This window comes from Giraffa tippelskirchi, chromosome 6 (assembly GCF_054371585.1).
Source record: "Giraffa tippelskirchi isolate mGirTip1 chromosome 6, T2T-mGirTip1v1.2.pri, whole genome shotgun sequence".
In the NCBI taxonomy this organism is placed as follows: Eukaryota; Metazoa; Chordata; class Mammalia; order Artiodactyla; family Giraffidae; genus Giraffa; species Giraffa tippelskirchi.
Genome location: NC_137280.1, coordinates 45852844 through 45874665, shown reverse-complemented (window position 1 = coordinate 45874665; position 21822 = coordinate 45852844). Strand labels below are relative to the sequence as shown.

At 38.5% G+C, this 21822-nt stretch overlaps 1 protein-coding gene, 1 long non-coding RNA gene and 1 other non-coding gene across 4 annotated transcripts in view; 1 reads left to right on the top strand and 2 right to left on the bottom strand.

The window, feature by feature from the left end:
* The window catches only part of PREX2 (phosphatidylinositol-3,4,5-trisphosphate dependent Rac exchange factor 2), a 278656-nt gene that overhangs the window by 200836 nt on the left and 55998 nt on the right, over nt 1–21822 (top strand). For both annotated transcript variants that reach the window (XM_081501827.1, XM_081501826.1), the window contains 2 exons: nt 1457–1600; nt 12375–12489. In XM_081501827.1, the coding sequence (XP_081357953.1) occupies nt 1457–1600; nt 12375–12489 (259 nt within the window). The remainder of the gene's footprint in view (nt 1–1456; nt 1601–12374; nt 12490–21822) is intronic.
* LOC145510481 (uncharacterized) lies at nt 331–17254 on the bottom strand. Its single transcript, XR_014057052.1, has 4 exons — nt 16526–17254; nt 9924–10035; nt 3048–3927; nt 331–497 (listed from the first exon to the last, which is right to left on the bottom strand). It is a non-coding gene; the product is annotated as an uncharacterized LOC145510481 (long non-coding RNA).
* Nucleotides 12068–12143, bottom strand: TRNAG-CCC (transfer RNA glycine (anticodon CCC)). Its single transcript has one exon. It is a non-coding gene; the product is annotated as a tRNA-Gly (tRNA).

The following is a 21822-nucleotide window of genomic DNA, read 5'->3' as shown; positions in this document are numbered from 1 at the left end:
CCACTAGCATCTCCTGTATTTTTACATATGTAGCAAATACCTTGAGGAAAAGTCTTTCACATAGCACTCTTAGTTTTAACCACATTTTAGATTTAGTATACTTGATCATTTTCAATCATTTTTCAGTTTCCTAATTCCTGGTGTAGCATCTTTATTTGTGCTTTACTAACCCAGTAGTATGATACTGCTGCATTATCATTTTCCTTCCAGTAACATTATCTATTTGGAAATACAGAGATTGACTACATTGGAACTAAGGGATAGAATTTAACAAAATTATAATATATATGAAAGACATCGTATAGAAAAGGGAACTAAAAGATACAAATATTTTGTTATTTTAATCTCTAATTTATTTTGTATTCATGCATTTTTTCTTTATTTTTGTACCAGAAAAAAAAATAATTTTCCCACACATTAGAATGTAGTTAACTTCCAAATCTTCAACTGTGAAATTTGTTTATTCTCTTTCCTAATCTCAATTTCTTCGTGTCTCCCTTAAAAAAAAAGAAACAAAAAATAAGCATAATTATATGGTATAAAAAGGAATTGTAGATGTTAATACAATAAGTCCTCTATTGATATGCAGAATTAGATACATTTAGTAAGAAACCTGGAATCTGTGATCACTTATGGTATTTAATCTTGAGCTCTGCTTTTATACAGTCTTATTTCAAGAGGCAGGGTAAAAAATAATATTGAGTCAAGAATGTATATTAAATACTTACTCAATGTTGGCCTTAATTTTAAACTGGTTAATGTGACTATTGTAGCCTTTTAGGAAGAGTTTGCATTCTTTTTTAATGAAGTGGAAGTTATTTGTCACAGACAAGTATCGTAAAATAAGAAGGATTTATGATAACACTGTGAAATACTACTGCAGCATTCCAGCTTTTCAAGTTGATTGGAATTTTGTTGTGAGAAATTAAATTTAGGATCTTTGAAAGTAGCTAAAAGAATTTAAACAGATAATGTCTATTGACTGTAAAGCAGGGACAGAGGTAATACATTTTTGATCTGGTGCTCGGAGAGTGGCATTTGCAAAACCCTTGCTAATTTTGATAATGGTTTTTTGCACGCTACTTCACAAGTGTACCCCAAGGAGTCATCTTGACTAAAATATGAATGAGGCAGCTGCCTTGGGAGATTTTGATTTCAAACCATGTGTATCTAAACTTCTCATTTAGTTAACTGAGACATCTGGTGTGTCAAAGTGTAACGAAGTTTTCTGTTACAGAATTTTATATACAGTACAGTAATAAATCTATTGCGTTAGCTAATGAGAACCTGATTTAATACTCTTTCACCAAACAGCGCTGTTAAGTATGCCGAACCTGAATTTAATATTAATGGGTACTTTTAATGTAAAGTAATTGATGAATACTAGTTTTTAACAAACATACTATATAACATACCCTGATAATAGAAAGTAATATAACATTAAATGTCATTTTAGATGTTCCTCTTACTTATCAAGCAGAAGGAAGCCGGCAAGCTCTGAAAGTTTACTTCTACATCGATAATTATCATTTTGAACAACTGCCTCAACGGTTGAAAAATGGAGGAGGGTTTAAAATTCATCCTGTTCTTTTTTCACAAGGTAATTGCTTTCTTTTTTATACTTCATGCACTTAGATTATTTTCTTTATCAGTTGTTTAAAAGAAATGTAAAAATAACCATCATTCTTTTTCATAAATTCAAAAGTTTACTCTAAATACTTAGTATGTTTCCTTGTCAGACTGTCTGTTAAGGAAAAATCGTGTATGGTATAAATATGTATCAAGTAGAATTGCAGCATTATTTATAATAGAGAAAGAAGACATGAGTGGCTTAAATAAAGATAAATTAATTTGCCTTAAATAAATTATTGTAAAGCCATTAACATATGGTTAAAATATTTTATGAGATAGAAAAAGTTTGATAGTATATACAATCAGATTACAAAAAAATTTATAGACTCAATTATGTCATACATGTATGTATATACTTACATATATATAAAATGTTTTCAATATCACTGGGTGATTAAATTGTCAATTTTTTATTCTTTGAGTTTTTTGCATTATGTTAATTTTGTCAGTAAAAATGTATCCCTTTTATAAATTAAAAAAAATTGTTTTGGTAAATGAACAATGAGTGTTAACCACAATAGAAGAAATTAAGATTGACATGAATAAGAAGATTCTTGCAGTTAACTGATTCCCCATGGAAGGTCCTGAATCTTTTTAATCTTTGGAGTCACAAAAGCCAGAAAGATCAGAAATCCAGATGATTGTATAGTTTCTTTTTGTCTATGATTTTTTTTAAAAGGATCCATGCTGTGGTCACAAGATTTCTCTAAGTGGTACCACAGAAGACTACTTTTTTTCTTCTTTTGAGTTTTCAAGACTGCTTTGGTTTTGCTTTCAAGTTTTTTTTTTTTTATTTTAATAAAAATAGAATAGAGGAATAAAATCAATTTTGGTAACTGAAGAACCGACAGGCATGTGAAATCTAAATTCACTACCAAGTGAAAATTCTGCTTTGTACCTCCGGCATGTTATAATTCTAAAAGATAGGTTACCCTTCCTTCAATTGCCATAGTTTAAAAACAATGTCATTGTTGTTGTTCAGTCTCTAAGTCATCTCCTAACTCTGTGACCCCATGGACTTCAGCACTCCAGACCTCCCTGTCCTTCACTATCTCCCAGAGTTTGCTCAGACTCATGTCCATTGAGTTGATAATGCCATCCAACCATCTCATCCTCTGTCACCCTCTTCTTCTCCTGCCCTCAATCTTTTCCCAGCATCAGGGTCTATTCCAGTGAGTCAGCTCTTCGTTATCAGGTGGCCAAAGTATTGGAGTTTCAGCTTCAGTGTCAGTGCTTCCAATGGATATTCAGGGTTGATTTCCTTTAGGACTGACTGATTTGTCTCTGTGCAGTCCAAGGGACTCTCAGCACCACAATTTGAAAACATCAGTTCTTTGGTGCTCAGCCTTCTTTATGGTCCAACTCTCACATTCATACATGACTACTGGAAAAATCATAGCTTGGAGTATACATACCTTTGTCAGCAAAGTGATATCTCTGCTTTTTAATACGTTGTCTAGATTTGTCATAGCTCTCCTTCCAAGGAGCAAGTGTGTTTGAATTTCATGGCTGCAGTCACCATTCACAGTGATTTTGGAGTCCCAGAATATAAAATCTGTCACTGTTTTCACTTTTTCCCCTTCTAATTTCCATGAAGTGATGGGACTAGATGCCATGATCTTAGTTTTTTGAATGTTGAGGTGTAAGCCAGCTTTTTTCTCTCCTCTCTTGTCCTCATCAAGAGGCTCTTTAGTTCCTCTTCACTATCTGCCGTAAGGGTGGTGTCATCTGCATATCTGAGGTTATTGATATTTCTTCTGGCAATCTTGATTCCAGCTTGTGAGTCATCCAGCCCAGCATTTCTCATGATGTACTCTGCATATAAGTTAAATAAGCAGGGTGACAATATACAGCCTTGACATACTCCTTTCCCAATTTGGGAAACAACCAGTCTGTTGTTTCATGTCCTGTTCTAACTGTTGCATTCAGGTTTTTCAGGAGGCAGGTAAGGTGGTCTGGTTTTCCCATCTCTTTAAGATTTTTCCACAATTTGTTGTGATCCACAGAGTCAAAGGCTTTAGCACAGTCAATGAAGCAGAAGTAGATGTTTTTCTGAAATTCCCTTGCTTTCTCTATGATCTAGAGAATGCTGGCAATTTGATCTCTAGTTCCTCTGCCTTTTCTAAATCCAGCTTGTACATCTGGAAATTCTCAGTTCACAAAAAGCAATGGCTACCTCAAACAGATACTTTGCAAGAATGCATTTAAGCCAAGAGAAATTTCAATGCAGAGATTTTAGGGGTTACTAGAAGGTGTTTTCATTTATGTGGTAGAGTCCATATAGGTGAACAGAATCTACAATGAAAAGAAATAAACAAAGAAATTGAGCAAAAATACTCCTTTGGAACTAGGCTAGGAGAATAGGTTAGCCTAAAATATGTGAAAAGGCATTACAGAGATCAGTAGATTTGGAAGAAAGTAAAGGCTACTGGTATGGAATGTTCACTTTTATAGCATTTAAACAGACCATGCACTTGTTAAAGGACCTTCCTTTCATTTCCTTTCTTTCTCCCTTTTTAAAAATTTTGTCTTTGAAGTCATTCTTGAGATGACAGATGGCATTAATCATCTCTTCTAAAAAAGTGATTACATTTGTGACACACAACCATAAATAGCTGAATATTCATACCCAGCAGCCAATATGCACAGGGAAAGGATTATTTTGCAAGTAGTCTCTATTTTATAATTGTGGCTAAAGCTAATTTTAAAAGAATCTCTATATATATATGATTTCAGTGAGTACAATGTTGCTTTTACAATGTAATTTAAAGAAAAGCTTTCGCAAACATTAGGTTTTAGTACTCACACAGCAGTAAAATATGAAAAATGATTTGAAGAGATGATAGCAGAAATTCTTCTGCCATGGAGGTCACAGGTAGGTAAAGAAGACTGGAAGGGAGTCTGTCTCATTAACAATCTGTCAGTGATAAGGTTGTTTATTTAAAGGAGATGCAGAGATTCCTCTGAACTCATAGACCCCCATGAGGAATTGTTAGTTGCTCTGAGTTTTCATCAGCTCGGAGAGAAGCACAGGAAATTCAGCCCCAGCTTGAGTAGAGATTACCATCTGGTAATTGAAAGTGGTGGTAAATGGAAGGGATTCCAAATAGAGTCCATTCCTGGGATGAAAGTTTATTTGAAGTGTTTTCATTTTGTGGGTACATGAGTCTTTGCTACCAAATAAAAAAGAGTAAAGTGGATGAATTTGAAAATTTCCTGGGAAATGTATTAGAATCAGCCCTCCTAACTGCTTGTGCCTGTGTGCTAAATCGCTTCAGTCATGTCCAACTCTTTGCAACTTGATGAACTACAGCTCACCAGGCTCCTCTGTCTATGGGATTCTCCAGGCAAGAATACAAGAGTGGGTTGCTATGCCCACTTCTACGGGAACTTCCCGAGCCAGGGATCGAACCCATGTCTCTTATGTCTCCTGCATTGGCAGGCAAGTTTCCTTACCACTAGCGCCAACTGGGAAGCCTTCCTAACTATATGGTCTATAGTAGATGTTGCTAAGTAAATGGCTTGTTGTTGTTTAGTCGCTAAGTTGTGTCTGGCTCTTTTGTGACCCCGTGGACTGTAGCCCACCGGGCTCCTCTGTCCATGGGATTTCCCAGGCAAGAATACTGGAGCGGGTTGCCATTTCCCTCTTCCCGATCCAGGGATAGAATCTGCGTCTCCTGCATTGGCAGCTGGATTCTTTACCACTGAGCCACGTGGGAAGCACACAAGTATATGGTACCAAGGACAACATACTTATAAGAAGAAGCAAATGTCCTGACTTGTTATTTTTCTTGTCTGCATGGATCCTCGGTCAGAGAAGGGCACTCTGATGTATGGGGTGCCCTGCAGAGATCAGACCAACTAGTAAATCAGGAATTCCAGAGTTGGAGGCAAGTAAGTTATGCTTTAGGGAACATTCATTGCTGAAAACCAGAACTGCTGAAGAACAAGAATCTAGGCAGCCAAAATGACAGAAAGACAGATTTCCAAGGTTAGGAACACAGAAACAGCCAGACAGAAAAGTCAGCACAAAGCATAACCAAAACACTAGAAGATGGAGATCACAGTGAAGCAGTCTTCTAGAATTACTTCCTACAAGCCAGACAATGAATCCTGTTGGGATTCCTGAGCCCTTGGATAAAGCAAGTGACTATAAACTGAGTTAAAATGGGAGTTCAAGGGGGATAGACACCCAGGGTGCCTGGCTTACTATCATGCAGTCTTGGAGTGCTTCTTGGGAACATTTTAGAAAACACCCATGCTTGGTCCCACACCAAACCAATGAAGTCAGAATCTCTGGGAGAAGGGGCTCAAATGTCAGTATATTTCAGAAGCTCTCTAGGTGATTCTAATGACCCTCAGGAGTGAGAAAGCACAGTGCAATGTGGATTATAAATCACTGTGCAATTATACAGACTTTCTGGTGGTGCAGTGGTAAAGAAACTGCCTGCCTCCTTGTGGTTTTGATTGGCACTTCTCTCATGGTGAGCGACATTGCCCATCTTTTCACCATATGTAAAATAGACAGCCAGTGGGAGTTTGATGTATGACGTAGAGCACCCAAAGCCATGGCTCTGTGACATCCTGGAGAGATGGGGTGAGGAGGAAGGTGGGACGGTGGAGAGGACATATGTATACTTATGGCCAATTCATGTTGATGTATGGCAAAAATCATCACAATGTTGTAAAGTAATTATCCTCCAATTAAAAAAAAAGTTCCCTGCCAATGCAAAGACGCAAGAGCTGAGGGTTCAATCCCTTGGTCTGGAAGATCCCCTGGAAGAGAAAATGGCAACCCACTCCAGTATTTTTGCCTGGAAATTTCCATGGACAGAGAAGCCTGGTGGGCTATAGTTCACGGGGTTGAAAAGAGTCAGCCATGACAGCACGCACACACATGCGGGTATCCAGTTCATCTTTGCTTAATTCAGTTCAGTTCAGTTCAGTCACTCAGTCGTGTCCGACTCTTTGCGACCCCATGAACCTCAGCACGCCAGGCCTCCCTGTCCATCACCAACTCCTGGAGTCCACCCAAACTCATGTCCATCAAGTTGGTGATGCCATCCAGCCATCTCATCCTCTGTTGTCCCCTTCTCCTCCTGCCTTCAATCTTTCCCAACATCAGGGTCTTTTCCAATGAGTCACTCTTCACATGAGGTGGCCAAAGTATTGGAGTTTCAGCTTCAACATCAGTCCTTCCAATGAACACCCAGGACTGATCTCCTTTAGGATGGACTGGTTGAATCTCCTTGCAGTCCAAGGGACTCTCAAGAGTCTTCTCCAACACCACAGTTCAAAAGCATCAATTCTTCGGCGCTCAGCTTTCTTTATGGTCCAACTCTCACATCCATACATGACTACTGGAAAAACCATAGCTTTGACTAGACAGACCTTTGCTGACAAAGCAATGTCTCTGCTTTTTAATATGCTTTCTAAGTTGGTCATAACTTTCCTTCCAAGGAGTAAGCGTCTTTTAATATCATGGCTGCAGTCACCATCAGCAGTGATTTTGGAGCCCCAAAAAATAAAGTCAGCCACTGTTTCCACTGTTTCCCTATCTATTTCTCACGAAGTGATGGGACCAGATGCCATGATCTTAGTTTTTTGAATGTTGAGTTTTAAGCCACCTTTTTCACTCTCCTCTTTCACTTTCATCAAGAGGCTTTTTAGTTCCTCTTCACTATCTGCCATAAGGGTGGTGTCCTCTGCATATCTGAGGTTATTGATATTTCTCCTGGCAATCTTGATTCCAGCTTGTGCTTCCTCCAGCCCAGCGTTTCTCATGATGTAGTCTGCATACAAGTTAAATAAGCAGGGTGACAATATACAGCCTTGATGTACTTCTTTTCCTATTTGGAACCAGTCTGTTGTTCCATGTCCAGTTCTAGCTGAATCCATTTCACGACGTTGACACTTCTAGATTCTAGGGAGCTAGGGCAATGAGAACTGAGTCTTTTTGCTTCTGCATTGTTAGATCATTAGGACTTGGGCTACACAGAGAAAATGTAATTTGGGTGGGACAGCTGTTATCAGCACAGGCTGAAAATGCCCTCAAGAGCTAACCACTGAGGAATGCCTTCTGACAGTCACAGCAGCTGGAGAGTAAGCCCTTCGTTTTGGAAAGGGGATGCGAGTGGGTAGCTCTAGAACATCTGCCTTAGTTCACATCTTGCATCTTCAGAATCCATTCCTTTGTCTAGGGAGGGTGTCCCTAGACAGCTTCATGACTGTGATGGGCCTCTGTTCCTGGGATGACAATTTAGCAGCATGTTAATGGGACAAACTGGGGGGCTTCCCAAGTGGCTCAGTAGTAAAGTATCCTGCCAGTGCAGGAGATGCAGGAGGCATGGGTTCAATCCCTAGCTCGGGAAGAATCTTTGGAGGAGGGTTCTTGGATCCATATATTCTACCTCTTTTGGACTCAACATCAGATGAAAGTTTTTTGTTTTTGTTTTTGTTTTTTAAGGTATATATTGTTCCTAGCAATGTAGCATCCCTTTCTTGTAAAGCGTTAAGTACCTACTGCCTGGGTCTCTGATAGCGATTTTCCTTAAACTAAATGGAATATTCGATGCTGATTCTTTTTCCACAAGCACATTCTTGGGGATATTTTGTTTCTTCCCTTCCTGTGCAAAAAGCTGGCACCCAAAACTGTTGCTCCTAACTGTTACCTCTTTAAAAGGTATTACCTCAAAAATATAAAAGATATTAGCTCTCTGAACATAATTAAAATCACCCAGAAACTTGAGTGCTTTCTCTCTTTTAAATAAAAGGGAGCAATCTGTTATAAACACTGTCAGTTTCTAAGTTACATTTTTTTTTTCCTGGAAAACTCTTCTTAAGGTTCTTTAAAAGGTGCATCCTTTAGTTTTCCATTGGAGTTTTGCAGAGTATGTATAATCAAAACATGTAATAGCTTTTCAGAAAGGAAGGAACAGTTCCCAGAACTGAAATTTCCTGAAAGTTAAGAGTGGGTCTTTATGAACATGGGCACCCACATCTCTTTACAAGGCAGCACAGCCTTTCCCAGCGTTGGTCACAGTAACAGACAAAACTTGCCTTCTTTACAAGCACTGTGACCAGTTCTGAAGAATTCTGACCATTTCTGAGGATTTGTAACAGTCCATATGTAGTCTTTTTTAACCAATGCAATTCTTTTGTGCTATCAGAAGAGGGTGTTAGTTGAAACTATTCTTAAAATTGTTACTCAGAGGCTCTATATTTTTTTTCTGATCAATCCCTTTCTTGGAAAAGCTGTGAAATGTATTTTGAGTGAGTGGAAGAGAGGCTCATTTTCAGTCTTAGATAATTTAATCTATATTTTCTCTAACTTTTTTTTTTACTGACTATGTGAAGAGAAGTGAAGTCGCTCTGTCGTGTCCGACTCTTTGCGACCCCATGGACTGGGGCCTACCAGGCTCCTCCATCCATGGGATTTCCCAGGCAAGAATACCGGAGTGGGTTGCCTTTTCCTTTTCCAGGGGATCTTCCCAACCCAGGGATTGAACCTAGGTCTCCCGTATTGTAGGCAGACGCTTTACAATCTGAGTATACCTGCTTTTAAAATAATGTTTTGCTTCTAAATTCAAAAGTAGAGAACTAAAACAAGGTAACAAACTCAAGTAGCGTTTTAAATATTGCTTTCAATTAAGTGCTCTTAAGTAAGTTAATGTTTATTCAACCAAATATGTTGGTACTATTTTAAAATATTTATTCCACCAAGTATGTCAGGACTATTCAACCATGTCTGTACTAATTAGACTTAATTGTCTAATTAAGAAATTAGACACGGAAATGCTAAGGAAGGGTCAGACTTTGAAGTTTGGATTTTATTACATATTTAACCTTTTTTTCTGCTAAGAATACAAATTTAGTTTGGTATATGTCATTCTATTTTCTTTTTTAAAAAATATGACCAAGTTGTTCACCTAAAATAGGGAATGTTGTTCTCCTTCCTCTACTTTGCCATGCAGAGTTTACTTTTTAAACATAAAACTCATTTTTTTTTGTTCATTTCCCTATATTGCTGAGACTCCTGGCAACATTGTTAAACTCTTTTCCTATTTTTTTTTTTAATTTATATAATTGTGAATTTTAACTGTTGTGAATTTGAAAATATCGTTAAGAAATATAAGGAACATTTGTTTCTCTATTTGTAACAAGCTTTTAGAGCAGGACTGGACATTCTGGACAAAGCTGAGTCATCAAGACTTTATAGAAACTAGATCCCAGAGGTTTTCTTTTTCCCTCAACCCCCTGCCTCCTGTCCCATTACCCCTTCCTAGTGTCACCTTCCAATCTTCTTGGCCTTAAATCACGAACTGAAACATCCTTGCATGGATCCTCCATTTAGTTGGAACCAAACTTCCTGTTTGGCTAGGCTCACTCATCCATCATCTCTACCTGTTGTGGAAATAGAAGTAGATCATGTTTGTAGGGCACTGGGCACCTAGTACATAAAATACATTCAGTAAGTGATAAGAATAGTCATGGGCTCTCTTAATTACTATTATTTAATGTAATTGTTTCCCAAGTACCATTATTAGTAGGTGGTTGTGTTTTCCATTTCACAAATAAGAAACCTGAAGATCTTAGAGAGTAATTAACATGTCCAAGGTCACACAGCTAATAAGCAGTGGAAGTTATGGTTTTACTCCAAAGCAAGGGTTTTCACTACTAGCTTTATAACTCAGAAGAGGAATTCACAATGAAGTATGACTATTGATAGGCTGAATCTTCCTGGAATAGTGGCCTTTCACAAATAACACTCAAATGGAAGGGAATGTCACATGTATTTGAGGACTGTTTTATCTGGGAGACCTCCTTGTATTTCTTGTGTGTATGCAGGCCCAGAAGCTTACTGAACCAGTTGTAAGTATTCTAATGAATGCAGAATTCATAAGGAATAAACAAATAAATAATCCTTGAAAGAAGCCCACAAATTCAATTTTCTGTACTGAAGTAAACGTTAGGAAGCTTTCTAATTTTCCACAAATGATTTGCTCAGTTATAGACCAATTGCCATTTAAAAAATAAATAAATTTAGCAATACTCTAAAAATTTTGTCATTTCTTCAATACCCTAAAAATCTGATTAGTTTAGAAAACAGCACAGCTAACATTAGCAGTGCCTTTTCTGTCTTTGCCCCAAAGTGGTAATGTTTTTGTCAATTTGAGGAAACATTATTATTTAGTGTAGAGACTATGGCATTTAGCAGTTTTGAAAGATTATTTTTTTAATCCATTTTGAATTTAGTCTGCTGAAAATTGAGGCTCATTAGTGGTAACAAGTTCAAGGGGAAATTATTTGCATTTCCAATTTGGATCCGTTGCCATTCCTGTTGCTGGCAGCCTCTTGAAAGGGAATGTTGTATTTCTAGGCACTTTTCCTGTGATTCGTTTCCTTTCCAAAAGGTTAAAAATATCACTGTGTAAAGTCTAAAGGAAGAAGAAACACTTAACTAAAAATGTTAGTTATGAAAGAAATCTATATTAATCAAAGGCATTTGAAATTAATGGTAAGTTTTACATAATATAAATATGTTTTAGCTTATTTATTTATTTCCTTTAATGTTTCTCCATAAATGGCCCTTTTTTTATTAGAGTATAATTGCTTTACAATGTTGTGTTAGTCTCTGCTGTACAATGAAGTGAATCGGCTATGTGTATACATACATCCCCTCCCTCTTGAGACTTCCTCTCACCCCACCCCCATTCTACCCCTCAAGGCCATGACAGAGCTTATTTCTTTTTAACTGAATTAACTGACCATTGAAGTAGAGGTAGTATTCTAAGAGTTCTCTTTATCTATACTTCTTGTTTCATAATTTAGTTGCAACTGCAAGAGAATATTAATATACATAGAGACAACCAAATTCAAATTTTTTACTCATTATGTTAATACACGTTTCTGCATCTCATACCTAACTATATGTATGTGTATATATGGTGTGTGTTTATATGTGTATGTATACATTTATGTGTTTATATATATGTATGTTGTGTTGTTTAGTCGTTTAGTCGTGTCCAACTCTTTGGTGACCCCATGGTTGTAATCTGCCAAGCTCCTCCGTCTGTGGGATTTCCCAGGAAAGAATACTGAAGTGGGTTACCATTTTCTCCTCCAGGGAATCTTTCCCACCCTGGGATCGAACCCATATCTCCTGCATTGGCAGACAAATTCTTTGCCACTGAGCCATGAGGGAAGCAATGTATATATATATAAAGTTTGAGTATAAAGAATATGTATGTGTAAATAATATATATGAAGTTTGAGTTCAGCTTCACAAAAACATGTACAAAACTTTTTTAAAAATAGAAGACAAAATTTTTTGTAAGTTTTTTCTTTTCATCTGTCTTGGCTGTGCTGTGTCGTCATTGCATGGATTTCTTTAGTTGCAGCACTGAGGCTTAGTTGTGGCGTGTGGGAATCTTAGTTCCCCAACCAGGGATTGAACCTGGGCCCCCTGCATTGGGAGCACAGAGTCTTCTTAACCGCTGGACCACCAGGGAAGTCCTGACAGTTTAAATTAGAAATTACCTTTGCCTACTTACTAAAGATAATTGCCAAATGTTTGAGCCCAAGAATGATTTTTATCTGTTTTTGGACTGGTTTAACTTTATTTCTTGTGTATGTGGTCATATTTGGTGCTATTCAATGCATTTACTAATAATAAGATGACACTAAATGTGGAGAACTGAGTTATACAATCACATGAAGAGTGCATTTACTTGTTTTCACAGCACTGGAGAGCATGGAAGGATATTATTATAGAGACAATGTTTTGGTGGAGGAATTTCAAGCTCAGATAAATGCAGCCTCCTTGGAAAAGGTCAAACAGTACAACCAGAAGCTCAGGTATGTCATTGTTCAGTTTTTAAAAAAGTTTTCATATTGTAACAAGAGCAGATGAATAGAGCTTTTGCAATTATTTGTTAGATGATTAATCATGGTATTTCTTTTGCTATAAAGTCCTCTTGTTTAGGGTTTAATAATTCTGATATTCTAATGGGTTCTTTTTTTGCAAATAAGTTAGAAAAAGTTTTAAAACTTTAATGCTATTGTCTTAATTTCTTAGGAAGATCAAGAGATTAAATATCTAGCAGACCATTATCAGGAAAAAAAAAATTGATCTTTTATAGCAGTGTCTCCTAGGAGATTCAGTGGATTAAAGGTAAAATAGTTTCCTTTATGTACCATTAAACAACAAACAGCCAGTATGTTATACCAAGAGGTGAATAATATATTTAACATAGAAGATAAAATAAAACAGGTACTGCTTGATATTGGAAAAAGTATCTACTTTCAAGTAGCATTGCATTTTATTGTTTTTCCTCTAAAAATCATCTTATCATGATCAATGGCAGGGGAAAATGAACCACAATAAGTGAAAGGGAAATGTGTTATAATTCAGAAGCTTTAATCTTCAATTAATTATTAGCCTATGTATTTCCCTCTTATAAATTACCCTAGTAATAGGTCATCGTTTAAAATTATTGACAGTTTATGGCTTTTATTTTTAAAAGAAAAAAGACTTTGTTCTGCCTTAGGCCTTAGTAACTCAAAAATACTGTTGTTTTTCTTTTTTTTGGTTTTGTCCATAATATGGCTAAACCATGAAGATAAATTAATTCCTAAAATTCCTGGTGCAGGAAGGGGTTGGTTCTTGTGGTTACCACCAGCGGGTTGGCTTTGTTTCACTGCATATGCATCCTCCTGCTAACCCTGCCTCACACAGACCTGTCCCTTTTCCATGTTCTTTACTCTCTACCATCATTTTATCATCTTTAGCCTCAAAGCCCCCAGTAGTTTTTCATTTCTCATTTTCTCTTCCTCCTAAAATCTAGTTGAAGATGCTGATGATTCTCTTAGACTGCCCTAATTTTATTACCTTGTCTAGATCGTTATTTCTCAAAGACATCTAATAGACTTTCACAGGAGGAAAAAAAAAAGTTATTCTTGAGTTCTTAAATACTGTGTATATGTGCTTAGTTGTGTCGGACTCTTTGCGACCCCATGGACTGTAGCCTGCCAGGCTCCTCTGTCCATGGGATTCTCTAGGCAGAAATACTGGATCTAAGAATAGGAGGTTGCCGTGCCCTTTTCCAGGGAACTTTCCCAACTCACGCGAGTGTATGCTCCTCCGTTCTTGTCACGTCACAACAAAGATTTGGAGTGACGGACATTAGAGCCCTCGGCGGGTCACGGCTCTTGGGTCTTGGACAGACCATGTTATAGCTCTTAGACAAATCAGTGTTACAGCTCTGTTTTATTTAGATAATAGCAGGAAAATCCATCCTTGAAGCATGAGGGCCTGCCTACCGTCGACCCAAAGACGCAAAGAGAAGAACGCCACAGCGCACGGGAGAGAGAAAAAGGGAGAGAGAGCGCTTTGGCTCCACTTTTTATATGTTTTTTTTCCTCCCCTGAGCCTGCCCTATGTAAATTGGGCTTAGCCAGGAGTGCTGTTCTACCTGAAGTTCTCACTCCGTCCTCGGACCTTCCTTTGACCTTCCTTTGTTCCATTTTCGCGGACTTTTCCCTTCCTTTTTTTTAGACACCGCCATTTTGGACTCCTGTTTCCTATTCTAACTACCTAACACCAACCCAGGGATTGAACCCATGTCTCCTGCATTATTGCAGGTGATTCTTTACCATCTCAGCCATCAGGGAAGCTCAAATACTGTCTAAATTCCTAGGTCAGAAAGATCTGCTAGAGAAGGGATAGGCTACCCATTCCAGTATTCTTGGGCTTCCCTTGTGGCTCAGCTGGTAAAGAATCTGCCCGCAATATGGGAGACCTGGGTTCAATCCCTGGGTTGGGAAGATCCCCTGGAGAAGGGAAAGGCTACCCACCCCAGTGTTCTGGCTTAGAGAATTCCATGGACTGTATAGTCCATGGGGTCACAAGAGTCGGACATGACTGAGCGACTTTCACCCTCACCGACTAAGCAATACTGACTTAAGAAGCTAAGTCACATCTTGTGAAGACCTCTCATTTGAGAACCATTAGCACAAAAGAGAATTTTTGCTTTCATATCTGATAAAATATAGGTTATCTTTCAACTAAGAATACAAAATTAAAGCATTTCTATGGAACCTGTGGGCCCTGGGAATACAACCCCCAAGTCCAGTTTGAGCAAACAAACTGGATCTTCCCAACCCAGGGATTGAACCAACATCTCTTATGTCTCCTGTGTTGGCAGGTAGATTCTTTACTACTAGCACCACCTCAGAAGCCCTTAGAAGTCCCTTAGGAGATGCTAGTATGTTGGTAGAATTGAAAACCAATTCTATAGATCGACAAGTTGTCCAAGTATGACCACCAGACCAACATCCCACTAGACCATTGCTGTGGCATCCTCACTCATTTCTGGTCTCTAAGGAGCAGTGTTGTTCTAATCTGCTCAGAATTTTGCTCCCAGATAAACCCACGTGTCTGACCATGTCGCTCTTCTACTGGAAGCATTTGTTGATTTCTTATTGCCCTCCCCCCGCCAAAAAGAGTCACAAACTCCCTTGCCAGGAAGTCAACATCTTTCATGACTTGGCCCAAGACTTCCTTTCTCTGCCTGTGTGCCAGCCAGGCTGTGCTTTCCTCATTTCTAACCATACCCTTTACTTTCCTTCTTCCCTGAGTTTTCACACTTCACTTAGCTTCTGCTTCCTGATTCCCCTGTCTATAAAGCTACTACTCATATGATTCAATGTCCAGCTCTAGGATAGTCTCCTTCATAAAATATTTTTCATTGATTTTTGGGCTAGGATGAAGCCCCGGGAATTCAGTTTTTCAGAAGTCCCTCACATGCTAAGTCGCTTCAGTCATGTCCGATTCTTTGCAATGCTATAGAATGTAGTCCACCAGGCTCCTCTGTCTATGAGATTCTCCTGGCGAGAATACTGGAGTGGGTTGCCATGCCCTCCTCCAGGGGATCTTCCTGACCCATGCATCGAACCCACGTCTCTTATGTTTCCTGCATTGGCAGACGGCTTCTTCACCACTAGCACCACTTCAGAAGCCCTTAGAAGTCCCTTAGGAGATTCTAATGTGTTACTAGAATTGAAAACCAATTCCATAGATCGGGAAGTTGTCAAAGTACGACCTCCAGACCAGCAGCATCTGTGTTATCTGCAAGCTTGTTAAAAGCATCTCTGGGGTGGACCCCGCGCTCTGTGTTGGAACAAGCCTTCCAGGTGATTCTCATCAAATCACACTCAAATTTCAGAGCCACTGCCCAAGGCTAAATGAGTGACAGCTCATCCTTCCCCTCTTCCATTTTACTTATTTTACTTTATGGCTGTTACAGAATTCAGTTATTATCCCTGATGAAACAGTTATGTGTATAGTTTCTTTATCTTATTTATTCTATTATAAGCTGTTTGAGATGCAGGGTAAGTTTATCTTGCTGTTTCCCATTGCATTTATCAAAGTATTTTGCATAGAAAGCTCTCATAAATATATGTTTAGTTGCATTAAATTATTTAGCTGTAACTGGCAGAGAAAAGTGGGGATGGGGCATAGCCTTTACACACCTATGGATCTTTTTCTTAAAATACAAATATACACTCATTATACATGAGTGTATATTCATATTGTTTTAAAAAAAGAGGACATGATTTTGAGCAAACTCTGGGAGATAGTGAAGGATAGGGAATCCTGGTGTGCTGCAGTCCATGGGGTTACAAAGAGTCAGACACGACTGAGTGACTGAACAATAACAACAAGAATAGATACATGACAAGATGTTCAAGATTCTTTGTTAAGAAAAACAGCATATGTATTAATTGCATGCTGTCCTCTTAACATAAAAAAATGGTTTAACATATCTTTCCTGAAGAGAGCATTTTAAAAGCACAGACTTGGTACAAATTACATGCCCTTGTCAGCAGTTACCTGCTATATATCCTTCTTGCTGAATATTAAATTTCCTTTGCACAGGAATACAATTACCTTCCTCTTTACTCCCAATAATGCCATTTTTTCCTGCTGATTTCTTGAGTAAGGGTGTTAATTTCTTCCTTAGTTTTTCCTGTTACTTGTAACCTCAAATACTCAGATGTTGCTCTTGAACAATCTGTTCTTGGTTTTCAGACCCAGAGGCTGACCTTGACCATTTCTTTAAAGGGGCTGTTATTGTCCATGTTAAAAAAAACCTTCAGGGGTCACTAGTTCCTCATAGCCCTAGAGCCTTTTTAACACTTTCACTGAAAACTGTTTCATTCCGAATGTTAATTTACTAATTAGACATCAGAAAAGGCTTTATAACAAACAAGCATAAGTAGGTAAATTAATAAACTATGATCTTATTGGAAAGCATTCTTTAGATTACAGGTTTCAGAAACCAAACTTAAACAAAATAATATGGCTTATATAACCAGTATATCCAGTGACTGTGGGTGCTTCAGGTACAGCTAGATCCAGGTATATGGGTCATCAAGATACTCTTTCTTTCTCTCTCTTTTTGGTATTCCTGTCCTCTCTGTGGGCTTCATTTTCAGGCAGAGTTGTTTCACTTTTGGGTAGAAGTGGTCACCACCGACCAGTATTGCATTCAGAGAAGAAGAGAAGGTGTCCCCACTGTACCTCTCCTGCCAACTAAGATTTCCAGCAAAGTACCTGGTCTCATTAACAAGACCTGAGTCATGTGCCTGTTCCTGGGTGGGCTGAGCATCACAGAAGACCAGTGGGCTGTCACAGAAAGCACAGGGTAAGGATGCTGGACAAGTACAAACAATGGATTTCACGTCAGTTATAGAGATTTCTCCAGAACAGCAAAGATCAGATGGAAATTTGCTACTTAAAAGAAAAGATAATGTAGCCATGATACCTACCAATTTTTAAGAACACATTAGAAGTCAGTCTCAATGCTAGGTGAGTTATGTAGATTACTTAATAAGCCAGTGAGTTCTATTTTAAAGGGAAGTTGCATAAGTTACCCCAGATAATAAGTGGTGAAAACAGGACTTAAGGACTTTTTTCTCTTTAAAGTCTGTAATTTTTTTTACTATATTAGGCCATCTCAGTGAGAGGAGTAAATTGTTTACACGATAAACAAATTTTGTTACGAAGTTTTGGTATCAGATATTATCAAGTGCCTCCAATTGCTCTGATTCTGTATCATTTATTCATTGAATGTCCATGAGGTTTCCATTCTTGTGAGAATGGCCAAGATGGAAAATGAACAAATAAGCTAATCCATAAACAATGTATTGCAGATAGTGAAAAGTGCAATGAAGAAAATCTGTAACGAGTTGCTATACTAAAAGATTGGTCAGTTAGAGCAGGTAGTTAGGAAGAACTTAAATAGTAGGTATTATCTGAAAGAAGGGCTTCCCAGGTGGCGCAGTGGTAAAGAATCCACTTGCCAATGCCAAAGACCCAGATTCAATCCCTGGGTTGGGAAGATCCCCTGGGGAAGGAAATGGCAACCCATTCCAGTATTCTTGCCTGGGAAATCCATGGTCAGAGAGGCCTGTCAGGCTGAAGTCCATGGAGTCACAGAGTCTGATGTGACTAAACACACAAGAAGATTTGAAAGGAACCTGAATCACAAGGAAATGGTCTTGCCAGAGTATGGGGGAAGATCATTCCCAAAGCAGCAAATTGATGCCAACGGGTCATGGCAATAGCTTATCTTGTCTGAGGAAGACAAAGGTGGCCAGGACAATGCTGACAAGTTGAGAAGGATCATTTGTGTTGAGAGAGCTGTGCAGAGGCCTGGTTATGTAAGGGCTGTAGGCTATTGTAGGAGTTTGGATGTTATTGTAAAGAAGGAGACCATTGCAAATATTTTATTGAATTCCTGCTGTCCAGTTATATCTCATGCATCTCTTGCAAATAGAATTCAAATGGTTGAAGTTTGCTGGAAGCAGTAGTGAAGCATGCGGTGGCCAGCTGGCTGTTCTGATTGTTTCTCCTCCAGTCTCCAGGGGAATACAGATGAGGCCATGTACCTCGGGAGTCTTTGCCTCGTGCATCAGAGCCCTGGCACTGGGTGCCTGCACACACCCTGAGTTAGTTGTTTCTCCGGGTGAAGAGGATTGAGCCAGCGGAAATTTCTAACAGCTGCTTCTAAAATATACCCTTTGGTGCCAAGTCAGATGATGTTGTTGATTGATTTCCTTCCGATTCTTAAGAAGTACAGCATGTAAAGTGTCTAACTCAGAAATTCTAACCACGAAATTCCAGAGAGAGGGGCGATCTCACTCCTTACCTTCACTATTTTATTCTCTCTTTTCTAACTCAGACTCCCCTTTGTATTTACTCTGGCCATAAGCCATCATTCCCATTAACCTCATTTTTTCCCCACCTTACATAAATGTAATTTATCATTGCCAAACCCTTTCATTTTAATGTATCCTGTTTTTTGGCAGAAAGCAGCACTGCATGGTGACTAATGAGATAAATGTGAATGTGAACAGTATTCTTCTATAGTGTGCTCCTTTCAGATTGAGGGGTCTAGATTAGCTTTTTTCAAATACCATTTTCAGTATAATGTCAGCATTAAAGCAAAAGAGAAAAATCAAAAGGAAACAAGTTGTATATTAGTTTCTAAGGTCATTTATTAGTGTGGTGAAGTGACAACTTTGTACTGAATATTTTAGGGCTTATAATTTGGGGTATCTCAATGTAAATTCATCATCTTTATAGAAAGCAGACAAGGAAATTATTGAAAGCATATATTCCCTTAAAGTATGTCCTTTTTTGGATATAGAATGACACATTTTCTTTAAAGAGAATTTTTTAAAAAACCAAAATATATTTTATATAACAAGTGTAAGGATGATAGATATTTTGTTTAGGTTAGCAAGAAATGCTACACAAATATCAATCTCAGAGTCATATATTTTGAACAGTTTTTTCAACTGAGAAATGTCTGGCTAGAAGGATGCATGTGTTTAGCTGTTCCCATGATAGCATCTCCATAAAATGGGTCGTTTCTCTCTACCTTGAAGGGAAACAAAGTGAGTACGTTCTCCTGGCATGAGACAGATATGAAGAATGGCATAGCCTTACTACCGTTTCACATCATCAAACAGCATGAAAAAATAAAGAATAGCAGGACTTCAGGCTTTAACCACATCTGCAGTCATAGGCTCATTACCAAACCAGACTTGGGTCCCCTCACCTAATGTACAGTAAAGCCAGTCCACTGACTGGCTGGTTGTGGTGAAGGACAGTACAGCATTTATTGCAGAGCATCAAACAAGGAGTCCAGGCAGCTAATGCTCAAAAGACCCAGACTCTCCAATGGCTTTCAGGGACAGGTTTTAAAGGTAGAGTGAGGGAGGTGCATTGCAGGATGTGTGATCAGCTTGTGTACAGTCTTCTGATTGGTTGGTAGTGAAGATATCGAAAGCCGATGTCATCAACCTTCTGGTTCCAGCCTGTCTGGGGTTATGTGTTTGTGGTCAGTCTACAGTTTACTTCTTCCATTTGGTAAGGGTGTCAGTATCTACAAAACAGCTCAGGGATATGGCTCGAGGTATTATCTATGGACATGAATTTGAGCAAACTCCAGGAGATAGTGGAGGACAGAGGAGCCTGGTTGCTGCAGTCCATGGGGTCACAAAGAGTCAGGCACGGCTTAGCAACTGAATAACAACAAATTATCTATAGTCCTCAAGGAGGAACTAAAGACCCTTGACTTTATTTAATGGCTAAAGTAATATTATTTTGCCTTTCCTGACTGTTTGCCTTTTTTTCTGCATTTTCTCACTTCTCTGATTAAATTTATTCTTTGGAACTCAGGGGAGGCTTTGGGGGCCTTTTTATAAGCAAGAGGCAGGTGGAGGGCGTGGGGGTAGGCATTTGTCCCTGGAAGGTTACGTAAGGTCCTGCTCAGTTACAAGCACTTGTCTTCCTTCCCTATCTTTTTCTTCCCTCAGAGTCTTTGACTCATAACACACTATTTCCCATTCCTTGTTTAGACAGCAAATGGTATACCCCAGTTTGAAATGGAAAATTTTGGTTCTGTTGATGAGAAGCTGTGCAAGCTACCTTAAATCAACAAGAGTATGAACTTCATGAAATCTGAGAGCAAGCAAGAGAGACAAAGAGAGAGAATATCAATTAAAATATAGATAATGCCTTTGTCCTTCAATTGTTTCACTTTATAAAGCTGCAGATTTTAAAGTTATTCTGTTTTAATTAACTGGAAACATTCCAGATGCATAGTGAACTCTTCTATAGCAGTTTTATATTTGCTTCCCTTCCAATCTTCAGCTGAAATCCATTTTTTATACCTTGAGATACATCCACATTTCTGTTTTGCTAAGACTAGCTGTAAACTAAATATGTATATCCAGTTTATTTCTGTTTTCAATAGGTTATGGAGATTTCAGAGCTGTATATTTTGTTTTATATGAGAAGTGATTCTTCAGTAGCAGGAGAAAACAACTAAATCTACAAAGAATTTGAATTGGTTTATAATGCTTAAAAGTGTACTAGATTTCTTTCCTATATCTGACATAGGTAAAGGGTCTATGTTTACAAAGTTAAAGTTATACTCCAGGTGTCATATTCTTGCACAATATAAAACTAAAGGAGCTGCAGGATACTTGTGTTTGACACACCCTTCACCCCCACCAAGTATCAGGGACAGGAATGAATTCAGTAAGTGACTTTTTCTCTGAAAGAGAAGCTGGGTTTGCAGTGTTTAAGCGGGAGGGGATGGGAGGTGAAGTTGTGGGGAAGGGAGTATTTTCCAACACAGAGAATTGTTGTTGTTGTTCAGTAGCTCAGTCGTATCTGACTCTTTGTGACCCCATGGACTGCAGCACACCTGGCTTCCCTGTCCTTCATCATCTCCAGGAGTTTGCTCAGACCCATGTCCGTTGAGTCAGTGAGGCCATCTAACCATCTCATCCCTTGTTGGCCACTTTTCCTCTTGCCTTCAATCTTTCCCAGCATCAGGGTCTTTTCTAATGAGTCAGCTCCTTACATCAGGTGGCCAAAGTATTGGAGCTTCAGCTTCAGCAACCGTCCTTCCAATGAATATTCAGGATTGATTTCCTTAAGGATTAATAGAGAAAAAAGAATGAGTAAAAGTCCTGAAGTGTTGAGGAGAAATGATAATGTGTCTGGAGGCTGGAATTCAGGAGGAAGAAAGGCATGAAACAAATGGATGAACAGAATCAATATGCCCTCCTTTACCTCCTGTACGTTCAACTGTTCCTCACTTCTTCCAA